The sequence below is a fragment of the Stenella coeruleoalba genome (assembly GCF_951394435.1).
Source record: "Stenella coeruleoalba genome assembly, chromosome: 14".
Taxonomy (NCBI): domain Eukaryota; kingdom Metazoa; phylum Chordata; class Mammalia; order Artiodactyla; family Delphinidae; genus Stenella; species Stenella coeruleoalba.
The window spans coordinates 42,530,300-42,546,232 of NC_137160.1; the positions used below are offsets into that span (position 1 = coordinate 42,530,300).

Genomic DNA, 15,933 nt, shown 5'->3' on the forward strand with positions numbered 1-15,933 from the left:
AAATCAGCAGGACCTTAATTTAAAAACTTAACACTGTATGGAAATTCAGCTTGCTCGTTGCTGTGGAATAGAAAGCAACCAAGCACCCTGAGTCTGTTTGTGGAAAGATTGCCAGCGAGCCAAGTTTGGGCAGAGCAGCTTAATGGCTCCAAGTGGATGCTGGGTTATTTCTTCCAAGCAATAACCCCAGCCCCAGCCCTGACCGTTTGGGAGTGTCAGTCATGGTTGTAGACTGCACGATCCCCATCATCAGGCAGGTGAGGAGGACTTAAGAATTGAAAGCAGCCCGACAGGTTGTTCTTGACTAATTTGCAGAATAACATTATGTAAAATTAATCAAAAGGGGTGGGGTTGGCAATTGCTGGGAACACACCGCTGAGCCACTGTGGATTGGTGGGTGCCCCACTCTGCTTGTCTATGTGCTTTTCTTCCTTCTGACTTAGTCTCACGTTTTATACATTTTGGTGAAAGCACATAACTAGTGAGCCAAGGTATCAAGTCCTAAGATGGAAAATTTTATACGTTTTTTTTTTTTTCTCAATTCCAGTTATGCCATACAACAGTGCCCATCACTGCGTTGTGGAGGTGGAAAACTTCCTGTTTGTGTTGGGCGGAGAGGACCAATGGAACCCTAATGGTAACTATTGAACCACTTAACAGTAGGTGCTCGACACGTCTGTGTGTGATGAGGGGTGCCAGCGGCAGTCCATTTTGTAATTACCGTGGAAAACATATTTCTGTGCAGCAGGGACAAACGAAGTAGTCGGTGAAGTGGGCTGGCAGAGGACACACGCAGCAGTGCATTCACTCATGGACTATCTGGGGATTTGGCTCCACCGTGATGCCCAGCCCCTCTCCTGATCCATCCCCTGAGGAGTGCCACCAGTGTAAGCCCAGACTCCCTCAAGGGAGGTAGCAAGCGGCAACTATTAAGAATTCTCACCACCTTCTCCACCACTTTTCTCCCATTGTATCAGGATAATAATATGCAGTTTCAATACATAAGCGTTATCTGCTGTCACGCTGTACATGACCTGAGCTGAAGTGCCTTTGCAGCGTTTATTACTTGACACCTGTTCTGGCTGCTGCATCTTCTGCAAGGGCTTCGTCCACAGATTATCCACCATCTTCCCTGTTGATGCGATTACTTCATAATTGTATCACAAAGAGAAAGTCAACATTTGAATACACTTCCCAAGTCTAATGTAGGGAGTACACTGCGCCTTGCAGAACACGCAAAATTATCAAGATATTTTTGGAAATCTTGCACGTGAAGGAGGGGTTGCAGTTGTAGCCTTCTGTGTAACAGAGATCATTATGAGTGAGAAACCATAAAACAGCTTGCAGGTACACATTTTTGCTTTAAAACCCCAGAACAGCCAGCTGAAATTACATATACTGCATATATTTTATGGTGAATGTTCTCTTTCAGCATCTGCACAAAGGTAAATTATAGAAAATTGTTACATCTGTTCACTCTAGAAAATCTTAAAGGAAAACAACCCAGGCCACCCTCTAAGAACATTTCTTTGAAGGGAAAGGGACATTCTTTCTCCAGATCAGCTTTGTTGGTTCATATCTTTCAGTTTTGGAAAGATGGTTCCGGGGCTTTGGGAGAAACAGATTTGGAACTAAAATATTTAGTATCTCTCCTCTAACTTATCTTTGCAATGACTGATTTGATATGTTAAAACAAAACAAAACAAAAACCCTGGCCCATATACAACCCACTGTAAACTCTCCATTTCCTGTTTAACCTCTTCTTCCGAGGAAGTGATTTGAACAGAATAGAGCGTTTGTAAGGAAACAGTACACAGCCAGCAGGTTTATCTAAAAAAGAATCTGCAGAACTTCGTTTTGGGGGTTTTGTTTGTTTGTTTTCTTGAAGGCCAAATGAAGACTAACACATGACAAGACGAGGCTGGAAAGTCCTGTTTCTTTCCTTTTTTTTTTTTTTTTTGGTCGTACTGTGCGGCACATGGGATCTTAGTTCCCCATCCAGGGATAGAACCCCTTGCAGTGGAAGTACAGAGTCTTAACCACCGGACCACCAGGAAAGTCCCATGGAAAGTCCTGTTTCTAATGATGGTCCTTTCTCAGCCCACCTCCGTTCCCACGTGGGATAAGCCTCTGCTAAAAGACCAGTCTTGGGGCGACAACTCAGTTTTCACAAATCACTATGAACCTCCCATTCCTGTGAGACAGACCTTAATCAGCAACACAGAAAACCCACTCCCTGGGTTTACCCCTGCCCCCCACCCCTGCCCAAAATAACCTGCCACTGCTTACTGTTCAACTTCTATCAGACACACAACCGAGAGAATGGGTGGGGGGATTAGGGGCGAGTATAAGGGACATATTCCTTCCTCTAGTCTAGAGAATCGAGATTTTATCATTGAGCTAATTCAGATTCCCATAAAACTACACCATTGGACCTCACTGATTTGCCTCCCCCCGACTCCTGAGAGGAGCAGTGATTCAGTTTAAATCCCTCAACAAATATGCTGTGAGAAAAGACTACAGAAAGCACAGCATTGCATTTCCTGTGGGGGCACCTTTCACTGCCACCACTCAGCGTGCTCTATGTGAAGACCTGCGTGACAAGTCCTTGTCAAACCAAAGTACTGAGGCATGGTGTGCTTTGAACAATTACTTCTAACGCCAATCATATGATTTAATGTGTCTCTTTTGCTTTAGCCGCCAGGAGGCTCAAAATTGAACTTCAGTAAAACTTTAATTACTATATTTTGTTTACTTTTAGTCTCCATACGGGCCTAGCAGCTCACAACTCTCTCTCTCTGTAAGACCCTTATTTAGAACTTTGGGAGTTCCACCTGCATATCTGAGTCATTCCGTCCCTGACTTGTTTCGCCTTTGAGGTCATTTAGTATAGATCGGGGTAAGTGCTGATGAGCCACTGATTAGCATCTCCTAAGCACAGGATAATTGGTCACACTGTGAGGCAAGCAGGCCAGTCTTTTGTACCTCATGTCAACCAATCAGTCATTGGCTGAGGCCTTCCCCCAGGTGGGGGTGAGGGTGGGCAGTGAAGTGGCCTGTTCAGCTGAGGGCAGTTCTCTAGAGAGGGAGCAGCTGTGACCATGAACAACCAACAACCATCAGCTAGGGAACAGGTGTACCAATCTGGTAAACGTATCTCAGCTAGGTACCAAAACACACATCCACCACCATCCCTTAAATGGTTTCCATGGACTTTCATATTCCATCCATCTGGTCAACTGCAGCTGACCGTTTTGGTATTAGTCGTAGTATTTATTGAGTAGTCATTATTTCCCAGGAACTTTGCTAAGCACTCATCTGCATCATTTCACTTAATCCTCACAACCATCCTATGAGGCCTGTTGCATGATTGCTCTAGTTTTACTATGAGGAGTCTAAGCCCTAAGAGTTTAAACAACTTTCCAGGACACACAGCTTGCAAGAAGATGAGTGATTCCAACGTAGGTCTGTGTGACTCCACAGCCTCAGCCTTTAACCAGTGTATCACACTCGCCACCTCACATAAACATATGTATTTAGTTAGATATTAAACAACAATTGTGCATTTGCCTTTGATCTTGTGAAATTAAATCAGTATTGTATCACCATGGACAGTGGCTCTTACTGGCTCCCAAAGAGCTCTTCATTATTTCCCATTTAGAAAACCATGAAGGGACACCATCATCTCAAAAATATAGGATTTTCATTTCATAATACCTCATACAACTAAAAAGGAAGCAGTTGATACCAAAACTTATAAAGCACAGCAATCCTGGGCTTCCCTGGTGGCGCAGTGGTTGAGAGTCCACCTGCCAATGCAGGGGACACGGGTTCGTGCCCCGGTCCGGGAAGATCCCACATGCCGCGGAGTGGCTGGGCCCGTGAGCCATGGCCGCTGAGCCTGCGCGTCCGGAGCCTGTGCTCCGCAACGGGAGAGGCCACAATGGTGAGAGGCCCGCGTACCGCAAAAAAAAAAAAAAAAAGAAAGAACAGCAATCCTATAATAATATACAACATACTTTAATTTCACTACTGACAGGGAGGAAGAATTTAAAATCCATGAGTTTAAATGTTATGTATACATCAGTTCCAAAGATGAAATCTTAAGTTAAACTTTAGTTCTTATGAAAATGGTGCCTGAGATGCATGTCTTTGAATGAAATACAAAAATGTACATTTCAAGACATGCTCATAAAACACAAATATGTACTCATAAAATACAAATATAATTTTATTTACTGATTATCTTGATTAGAGGACCAAAATTTGAAATCATGAAATATATGAGTTACTGGAAATATAAGCAGGATACATACATTTTGTTTCTACTCAGCTATAGATATTAACTCCTATTAACTCCCTTCATGTCATTAGTGATAGACTGCATTGTAATATGCTAATATACATGCATATATTCCTTCAGTGCTCCAACTTACAGAGAACCAATTTACATTTGTCACTTACTGATGATTGACTCCCAAGAAAACTGCCTGCAGGTGATCTCCTTTTCATCCTGCTTCCTTCCCCTCCACCACTGGCTGAAAACTGCCGCCCCTGCCCCATTTTACCTATCTCCCAAATGATAGTCAACAACAGGGTCTGGTGACAGGACATCATCAAAAAAGGGAAGAAGTGGAGGAAGGGTTAGAAGAAAATGGAAAAGATGAGAAGAAACCAAAGGAGTGAAGAGTAATCCAAAATTCTATTGCATGTGGCTACCCCTCTCAAGCTTCCAAGTAGTGTCGATGAAAGCCACGAGGAAGAAATGAATATCCCCATTTCATCTCAGTTTCCTCACTCGACCACACTCATTCCTTCTGACATTTATTATCCCCTCTGCACATCCTTTGCCAACTTTAGAACATTTTTCTTCTTTTTATCTTCCCATCCTCCATCCTTGCCCTTTTTTCACACCATTGACTCTGCCTCTGGAAACCCTTTCTTCATCTTCCATCGAAATCACACCAGTCCCTGCTTAGCCTTTTCTCTGAGTGAAGGCCACTGGCATTCCCACCAATAAGCAAAGCAAATAGCTGATTTCCACCACCAGTGCTCAGCATGTGACGGCATCTGTCCCATAGCTGAAAGGAGGCAGATGTCTTCCTCCAAATGGAAATTCTAAACCAGACTTCACAGAGAAACACTCTTCTACATGGCGTGTATATTCTACATTCCTCTTAACAACACTGATCTTCAGGTACATTTGGGAATTAACCTTGAAACCTGACTATCAAGAATGGCTTTTTTCTACAGGGAGATGATTGCAAATTCTACAGAAGCTTACTTATAAACCAACTCTAGACATAATCCTTCCTTGGGTTGGAGCCTCCCTTTGTGGGATCCAAGTCTTTTGGGTCATACTCACTCCTGGCACTCTTAACTCCTTCTGCAATCCCCAACTCTTACTGTAATCCCCAAATAAAACTTGACTTACCACCCAACCAGGCCATCCAAACCCTCCCATGCAATCCTTGGAACTGATGATCTCACATCAACAAGATCCCTATAATCCTTAAACTCTTCCCTAAATGGTCCCTTCAGCTTCTTTTCTAATCAAAGCCTGGCTATTCTCTGAGAGGACTGTTTTCCCAGCCACCTCTTCAATGGGGACTAGGTTCTGTTCCCCACCCCCGCCCTTATATTTCACATTATTGGAGGCCGATAGCTTTTCTACTTCTTCTTCATTGCCACTCCCACATCCTTAAAACTCACCACTTTAAAGGATGTCTTCAGATTTTACCACCTGCTGCCCCTTTATGTGGCAGCTACCCACTGTTATCCTGCAAATGCCACCTCCTTCACTCTACCCTACCACTTTTTCATTGTCCATCATCCCCTCAAGCCCTTACTTCCCTCCTTACTGAGCTTATATTCTGTTGCCCATCCTTATAATCACATTAGTGCATACACCTGCAGCCCTCGTGTCCTTCTCTCCTATGATACTTGCCTGGTAAAGCCCTGGTCCTGGTTAAACCCAACTTTCTTCCACCTCTCCCCTCCCCCTGAGCAACTAAATGTGGACATAGAAAACCGTACGGCCATGCTGGCTACTAATGAACCATGCTGGCTACTAGCCAACTCCACTAAGTTTCCCTGGTCAATGCACTCTTCCACCCTCTGAGTTAATTATTTCACACCTTCTCTCTCCTCAGATACCTTTCTCCAAAACCTCCCTCCTCACTCTCAGCTGATAGCCTTGCTTTTTAGTCCAATGAGGACAGAAGCAATCAAAAGATAAAATCTGCATCTTGCTACTACCAAATCCATTGCTACCCGTATATTTTAGATAAAACATATCTCTCTTATTACTGTTTCTGCTCCAACTTAAAGCCTATTCCTCATTCCCTTTTGCCTACTCAAGGACTTTGGGGTACTTCTGAATTGAAAAACACAACCAAGAACTAAATAAAATTTTCTCTCGATGCTGCATCTTCCTGCTATAATCTTCTTTTCATGTCAAAAGTCCTAAGAAGCATTGCTTATCCTCTTGCCTCTGCTTTCTTACATCTTAGTCTCTCCTGAGGAGTCCCCACTCAGGCTTTCATGCCCTCCTGTCCACTGAAACAGTGCTTGTCATGGTCACCACCAACCCCCATGTTTCCAAATCCTATGGTCAGTTCTCCGTCGCTCACTCCTCTTTTCCTCCTGCTTCTGACAACTCCTTTTCTTTGCTAGTTTTTCTTCTTCTCCCCCAGGGCTCATTTCCAGCACTCATTATCTTCCATTTCCATACCCTTTCCCTAAAGAGTTTCATCTTGTTCTTTGATTTTAAACAGTATCTCTTGACTAATGACTCCAAAATTTGCACCTGCAGCCTCATTTAGCCAGTGGCCTACCAGCCACTTATGCTTTGAGATCCGATAGTCCTCTCAAGGTTAAATCCAAAACGGAACTAATGGCTTCTCTCCCTAACCCCCCAACTACCCCTGCCTGGTCTTCCCCACCTCGGCAAATTGCACGACATTCCATCCAGTTCCGCTGGCTAAAAACCTAGCAGTCGTCTTTAATTACTCACTTTTTCTTATACCAGTGCTCAATCTATCAGAAAATTGTATTGGCTGTGCCCACAGAATAGATCCCAAACTCGACCATATCTTGCTTCCACCTCCACTCAAGCCAGCTCTTGCCTTGACTGTTGTGATGGCCTCGTGACAGGTCCCCCACTTCCAGAGCAGCCCTTGTACGGTCTAGTTTTTTACACAACAGCCAGAGTGATCATGATAAGAGGTAAATTAGGCCATGTTTCTCATTTGCTCAAAACTTTCCAGTGACTTCCTAATGTTCTTATGACAAAAGATGAAATTTGACACCAGTCCACAAGACACACCATGTCTGGACCTTGATATACTTCGACTTCTGTCCAAGTCACCCCAGCATTCTTGCTGGTTTTGAATGCATGGCCAGCCCAGGGACTTTATACTCACCTTCCCCACTGCCTGAGACGCTAATTCTGCAGATATTTGCGTGGCTTGCAGAAGATATCTGTGAGCAGGTGACCACCCTACTGAAACTGGCTTCCCCTCTATCAATCCCTGCTTTATTTTTCTTTCTGGCATTTGGTAAAGAAAATATAGCATTATTATATATGTATTTATTTACAAGTCTGTGTTTATTTATTTACAAGAACGAGGACTTTGTCTTTCTCGTTTACCAGCATATTCCCAGAACCTAGAACACATAAGACACATAGTGAGTGCTCAATATATATTCTTGCAATTAATAATTGTTTTGTATATATGCCCGTGTGAGTGCGTGTACACACACACACACACACACACAATCCTATCTGTTTATTCCCGTGGTGAAGTTTGGTACCTATATTTCAATGGTTAGTTATACATACATTAATGAAAAACATACTTTTAGAGTTAAGACTTCAGGCGCTTTAGATGACTATCATCTCAGTTGCTACACAGAAAATGGAATACACACTTTTGCTCCTATTTCTTGCTTTGGTGTCAATCTGTATGTAAAACAAGATTCATTTTCATACCTTGGAGGCATTACTGTGTTTCTTAGGCTCAACAGAGGAGATAAGCTGGTTAACCAGCTCTGAGGACGCATGTTTCCCATTTCAGTAAATGTACTTGTGATACATCACAGCAACTGTGCTTTCCCCAAATGCACAAACAGAACTTGCATGACGGTCATAGCCTACGACTGATTTCCTAATGCAAACTCTTATGGTAGTGATTGCTATTGTTTCCCTGGAGACAGGGTGGACTCTTCCACTGCTAGAATTCTTGGATCATTTAGAAAAAGGTTCTATCCAGAGATATCACACAAGTTAGTCTCTGGAACTGATTATGTATAGACAATAACTTCATGTTTTTAAAACCTATAAACACCAAAATACAGAAATTTCACCCTAACTTTGGTAGTCTGATAAACATACTTGCTTTTATTATTATGGTTGAATTATTTTTATTCCAACTCATCCCCACCCCACAGAAAAAGTGGAGGAGAAAAGAAGGAAAAACGTTTGAAGAGGCATATAAATTTTTCTTCTGACTTATCGCTTCTCATACTGTGTTAGATAGTCCCTCTACTTAATTCATCTGTTTCTTAAACCTGAGAACAGAGGCATCTTATAAAATACTTTTAAATGTGCAAAACAACAAAGGAATTTAAGTTTTAAGTGTCTCAAATATATTTTTACAGGAAAACACAGTACAAATTTTGTCAGCAGATATGATCCCCGATTTAATAGCTGGATACAACTTCCGCCCATGCAAGAAAGGTAAGTGTCTATTTCTTAGGTCTGAAACATTTGTGGCTGCTTTACTGGAAGCAAGGATGCTGAATGGTTTTCCATGATAAGGTACGCTAAACAGAGCCAGTGAAAGTCACAGGCGTCAAATACAAAACCTGGCCTGGCCAACTTAGACTAACTGCCTTATTAACTCAATGGAAAAAATAATCAAATAAGTCAATTATTTGTCCCAGTGGAGGAAGAAAAAATTTGTATGACTTGTCTTCCTTTTTTTGTTACTAGTTAAAGTTCATTTTTTTATTGAAGTATAGTTTCTATACAATATAAGTGTACAATATAATGATTCAAATTTTTAAAGGTTATACTCCATGTATAGTTATAAAATATTGGCTGTATTCCCTGTGTTGTACAATATATTCTTGTAACTTATTTTATACCTAATAGTTTGTACCTCTTAATCCCGTACCCCTATCTTGCCCCTCCCCCCTCCCTCTCCCAATTGGTAACCACTAGTTGGTTCTCTATATTTGTGAGTCTGCTGCTTTTTTGTTATATTCAATAGTTTGTTGTATTTTTTGGATTCCACATATACATGATATCATACAGTATTTGTCTTTCTCTGTCTGACTTATTTCACTTAGCATAATGCTCTCCATGACTTGTCTTCCTTTTCCACGTTGAATTGGTTTTTGCTTTTTTTTTTTTTTAACAAACAGAGCTACAATTTCACTGGCTATTCCACTCTTCTTAGTTATAATATATTTAAATCTTATCATTGAAATATAAAACACCATTCTCACAATGATATGTATATACTTTGATGCAGAAATTTCAATACTGAAGTTTTTAGGTCTCACAATCTCAAATTCATTGCATTTACCTCCTCAAATATCTCCCCATCATACATTCAAAAACAGTTGATTTGTTAGCTTAGAAATAAGAGTTTTGCCAAGTGTCCTCTCATTTTTAATGTATGCAGTGTTTATCTCAGCCAGTTCTCCTAGTATCAAAGGACAATAAGGCAACTATGTTTATACATATTCAGTTCTCCTGACTGTTACTTAGGCAGGACACCGTGTCTTAATAGGCGCATGTAAATTCACATACTAAAGTTTGAACACTTGGTTCTTTTCAAATAATATCTCAACATCCTCTTGAGCAAATTTTCCAATATAATAGTAAGGATAAGCTGCAACCTGTTTGCTCTTCTCGATTGGACTAAGAAATAATTTTCTTTCTTATTTCCTTCCTAACCTTAACATCTCCTCCTTTAAACATTTAATCAGATTACCGTGAGATCAAGCTAAATCCTTAATCATAAATTCAAAGTTAAAAAGAAATTTTCAAATCATACCATTCCTCAAAAAGGTACATTACTACAGAAAGAGAGTATGAATCTCTGCTATAAAGAAACAATATCTAACTTCCCATTCCATGTAAGCATATTAAAACTCTCTTTCAGGAGACTAAAAGCTATACATTGAAAATGATGAGGCACAGTATAGTCTAAGGACCCTAGACACTGTTAGGAATGTCTAGCTGCAAGGTACCTCAAGAAATTATTCTGAGTCAATTAATACCCTGACAAACTTCTCAATCCTCCTGTTGTGTATACATGTATACATAAAAGCCTCTCCTGATGTCTTTCTCCAAAGTACCTTGTTTCTCTCCTTTTGGGGTTATTTTCTAGTTGCTGTTATTGTAGCTGCATCACTTTACCCTTTCATCAAAACCATTCCAAAAAATTTTGTTAAAAAAACATTTTAAAAATACACATCAATAACACGTTTGAAATGTCAGCATCTCATCACTATGGTCGCCTTTGCTGGGGGCTGTTCACCACGATAATTAACCTTCACGCCTTGGGTTTGGGAGGCATAACTCACGTCACGGTCAATTATCTCACTGTAGAGCCCCTAAGGATGAGAAGTATTGCTGCAAAACCTAATTAGTAATTTTTTAAAATGTGTATTGTTTACTTGATATTCTATAATGACTTCCTCTGAGGCATTATGGCCTATCATGGCAGGGTCCTACTTAGACAATTTTTAGCAGCTCATTGACCTGATAAAAAGACCTGCCATGGTCTGTCGGCGCCTGGCAGCCACCGTTGACAGGATGGACTGTTTAACGTTTCTTTCGAAGTCATTATGGTACATCATGTCAGGTCCCTAGTAAAAGAAGTTTTTTTTTAGATTTAGAGCAATCAACTCGATAGACCAAATAAAGAGCTCCTTCCAGAGCTGAATGGGAAAAGGCAGATCTCACAAATGCCCAGTCAATCTTCTAGCTCCATATCTCCTAGGGGTTGGTTGACCTAGGCAGCAATCCATAACTGAAAATGAAATTTTTCTGTCATCGCCGAGCTTCCATTCAACATAGCAAGTACAGTTAGCTACCAGCATGGTTTAATTGGTGATTCAACAAAGAAGGGAAAAAATACTAAAATATATGAAATACTCTTCAGATCAGAAAAGAGGTTTCTTGAGACATTTAATTGAGTTAATTTTGCATTGTCTGGACCATTAGTCAAACTCACCAGAAGTTTCCCACCTCCCTCCTTCCATTAGCTGCTGCCTAACTGCTGAGAAGTTACCAAACTGATTGAGAATAATAGAAACACATTGAAAGCCACCTCTGGGATCACCCGCTCTCACAGAGCTGGCTGGGCAAATTCCTAGGATTATCTTACCTAATCAGAGCTTCCAGAAGAATATAATAAAAGTGCAGAACACCCTCCCAGTTCAGCAGAGAAATGGGCACGTGACCTCCAGGCTCACTCAACCATAGGTCAACTCAAGAGTTGTATGCCTGCTGCCTATGGGGTTACTGACAGAAGTGATTAGACAAAAGTACAAAGATAAATGTAAAGCTATGAGTTGTTTTGCTCTCAGATCTAGGATTTGATTCTTCAGTAAGAAGAGGGCAAAAATGAACACTTGGATCAATAAAAATGCTTTGGTGACTTTAATGTTGTTTTAAAAAAAAGTAGACATTTTAGGTATTATTCTTGTGGAGATATTACCCCCTAGCTAGTCTTGGAAACAGAAAAGAAAAAGAAGGGAGGGAGGGAGAGAAAAAGCCATTTGGAGAGCACCAGTAACAAAGCTTAAGTTTCACAGACTAGGTGAAAAGCTGGAAGCAAATACAACAAAGATGTTTCCAAATTTAAATACTATGTTTCTAGCAGCCTTACAAGAAACAATGGGAGACAATATTGTGTTTTTTAAAATCTGTTGTTTTTAACCTGATGGTAGAAGTCAAAAGTTGAAACTGAGATACAATCTCAGTTTTCTGACCTAAGGGTCAGAAAGAACTTTTAAAGTTCTTTAAACACAGGTTTAAAGTATATTTGTAGAGGTCATTGGTAGTCTTTTTAAACTTATCTCAATTCATTGAATATCCTCTCTGGCATTGGGACGGGGGTGGAGGGGTGGAGGAGGGAGAGAAGAACAATTTGTAATACAAATAGTGTAATTCCATTAAAAAATCTTCAATAATCTTGAGCTTCCTTTTTCCCCCCGAAATAAAACAACCTAATCAGGTGTGCTCTTCATGTGGGTAGGTGGGGCAGGAAGCATTCCCAGGAGAGACCTGGTATGGTAAAATTTTAGCCTCGAGCAAATGTTCACAGTTGCTGATAGACCATTAACTATCCAGTGTTTCTATAATGCATTTCGTGAATTCTCACTTTGGGCATGCAAGGGAATAAGTCAGAGACTCAGAACCTTCGCTATTAAAATTTCTGCATAAAAATGCACTTTTAGTCAGGAAGTGAAACCTACTGATTTTTTTTCCCCCGTTCAGAACCTAACAGTGACACTGTGTGGATAAAGCTAGGAGTACACGGAGCATCAGATTAAGAACGCCTGGGCTAAAAATTGAGAGTTCCGACAGGCTCCCTCGGGTTAAGAGAGGAAGGAAGGAACCAGAACAGAAAGAGTGAGAAAACTGAACTTTAGACAAGATAAAAGGAGTTCACACTGCCAAAAGAAGATCTTTCTCTTATTCTCCACTATCTAAACTTCATTAAATAGAGGATTTTCATACTTGTCATGACTAACATTTTTCTCTTCTAAACCGGAATATAGTACATAATACATAGAAGAACTCAGAATATAGTATGTTACCCACATGGTCCAAACTATGGGATTGGCCCACTAAAGATAGCCTATTAGTAAAATTAGTAAATTAATTATTTCATATGCTCCAAAACCTGTCATAGAATCATATGGAAGAGGGATACTGACCTACCCTGGTGGCAATGATGCAAAGAAATATCTGTGTTACTTTAGTACAGATTTTTGTAGACATGAGTCGGTCTTTTCAATCAAATAGTTTAACTTGAGAAGGTAAAAGCGCTAGTAAAATAACCTTGACCTATCATATTCAATAAGAGAGCAATTGAAATCTGGTTAGAGAAATGGAAGGAACCAGTGGTCCATCTGTGTGCACTTAATTTTGCTATTGTTATTAAACCTAACTTTATATTTAGATGAGTTTTTACTTCTTTACACCAGGAAATCCCAAATTTTTTAGGTTGTTAATCCCCTTGATAATATGATTAAAAACTTCCCCCCAAAATGTTTCTCCAAACATATTCCAAAAATGCACATATATATATATATATATATATATATATATAATATATGACATTTTATTAAAAAATTCTTTTTACAGTTTCAGAGCTTCATATATCCCTCAGAAGACATGGGCCCGGGATAACAACAACCCTTATTTAATGAAATCTATCTCACTTGCTCTTTATTCTCCTTCCTACTTTTATCCTTCTCTCATTTTCCTTTCATCATCTTTCTGTGTTTTGCACAGCACATATTTCTTTCAAAACCATCAAGAAAATATAGGAAAAAAAACATAGCCAAAATATTACTCTCAAGCTATCAATGTTGCTAACAATTCTAGGACTATCCAGAAAAACTGAACCTTACGATCTAGCGATCCCACTTTCACATATACTGTATCCAAAGGAACCAAAATCAGTAACTTGAAGAGATATCTGCACTCCCATGTTCATTGCAGCATTATTCACAAGAGCCAAGATATGGAAACAACCCAAGTGTCTGCTGACAGATAAACAGATAAAGAAAATGTGGTGAATATATAGAATGGAATATTATTCCGCCATAGAAAAGAAGGAAATCCTGCCATTTGCATGACAAACATGGATGAAACTGAAGGTGATCGTGCTAAGTGAAATGCCAGACTGAGAAAGACAAACACTGTATGATATCACTTATACATGGAATCTTATTTTAAAAGTCAGACTTAAAGAAACAGACTAGAATGGTGGTTGCCAGGGGATAAGGGTGGGGAAAATGGGGAGAGATTGGTCAAAGGGTACAAACTTTCAATTATAAGTAAATTCTGAGGATCTAATGTACAGCATGGTAACTACAGTTAATAATACTGTATTGTTACTTGAAATTTGCTGAGAGAGTAGATCTTAAGTGTTCTCACAAGAAAAAAAGTTACTACATGAGCTGGTGGATGTGTTCATTAATTTGATTGTGAAAATCATTTTACAGTGAATGCGCAAATCAAATCATTACCTTGTACCCTTTACGTGTATTACAGTTTTGTCAATTATGCCTCAGGAAAGCTGGAAAAAATAAAATAAAACTGCATAGATCACCGTCCATAACTTATGCCATACATTTATGGTATAAATTATATAAAAACACTGAAGAATTTAGTCATCACTTAAAATACTATTCGGAAAAGTTTATATGCAAGCATCCTGATAGCTGATTTTTAAAACCTTTTTATCCAAATAATATCAACCGATAGCTCCTGAGTATGAACAAAACGTTGGACACTATGACAAACACTTTACGCATGTGTTCACAAATAACCCCATGAGGAAGGTACCATCATAATCTCTATGTTACAGATGAGTAATCTGAGGCTGAGGGGGCTAAGTAACATGTCAAAGCCCACACACCCAATAAGTCGTACAACCAGGCAGTCTGATTCCAGAGAACAAACTGTTCATCAAGATGCTATATACTGCTTCCCAGAGGTTTTGACACTTAGGAAACACAACTTGGAAAATCTCCAAACAATATAGGTTTACCTGATTTAAAACCTCTAGGGCTCCTCATTTTGCTTTTGACATGGCCCAAGAGTCTTGGCATCAATTTTTATAAAGACCATTAATTCAATAAACATAAATTATGTTCTCTGAGGGGCTTGGCACTTTACGATTGTACTTTTTCAGTATTGAACCATATGTTATCCTTATGAAGTATATTATTCCAGTAGCGTGAATGAGAAAAAAAGAAGCAAAAGGTCAAGGACTTGCTTAAGATTTCAACCTAGTCATTCTAACTCCAAATCTTTGAGTCCTCTTCCAACCTCTTTTCTCCCTCAGCTCTCATATATTATTAGTAACTAAGCCTTACATCCTCCTTTAAAATATCTTGCATCACCTCTTTTCATGTCTTCTACTAAAATTCTAATTCAGGTCCTCAATCTCTTACTCCTAGATTATATTCTCCCTCAGAACTGGCCTCCCTGTCTCCAGTCCTTTCAACACAGCATGCATGTCTTTTGCCTTTGATGGCAGGTGGGATAACTTAATAAATAGTCTCTCTTGCAAAGAGACTTTAAAATATCCTTAGAGGTTCGTGAGAATCAACACCAAGAGCTACATAGATGAAGTTCCTAATATGGGTTATATAAGAGCAAGATTTCAACACTATATTCAGTTGAAAAAGTTTCTCTATTTGCAGTCATACTGGGAGGAAAAAAGAAAAAATGATAATTGAAGAAAAATTTTGATGATGTAGTTCTCTTATAAATTGGGAACAATGACCCTTGAAGGACCATAAAGAAAGTGAATGTCAAGATAATTTATTATTGTTGCATTATCTACCTCATTTTTCACTTTGTCTTACTGAGCTGTGATATCCTTACAAGGTACCAAATATCCCAAACATTAGTGAACACTTTAACAGTGTATAAAAAGCAAGATAAAAGAGCTGAAACAAAGAGTTGGTGAATTTCTCCTCTACTGTGACTTTAGTATCCATAATCTTAACCAGCATGGGCACTGCAGATGGTTGCTGTACAAGGTCTCAGATTTAGAAGGGAGCTATACGTGTAATTTCCAAAGGTCTGCACCCCTTTCTGAAGCAGGCTGTCCTCACTTCCCATGACTGACTGGGCTCCTTTTGTGATTTACATTGGGTTGTTTTGTT

At 39.7% G+C, this 15,933-nt stretch overlaps 1 protein-coding gene across 1 annotated transcript in view; it reads left to right on the top strand.

Moving 5' to 3' along the window:
• Positions 1-15,933, top strand: part of KLHL14 (kelch like family member 14) — a gene marked incomplete at both ends in the record, with an annotated part of 97,548 nt that overhangs the window by 75,387 nt on the left and 6,228 nt on the right. Inside the window, 2 exons of the mRNA XM_079942478.1 lie at positions 548-637; positions 8,662-8,740. Of these exons, the coding sequence (XP_079798604.1) occupies positions 548-637; positions 8,662-8,740 (169 nt within the window). The remainder of the gene's footprint in view (positions 1-547; positions 638-8,661; positions 8,741-15,933) is intronic.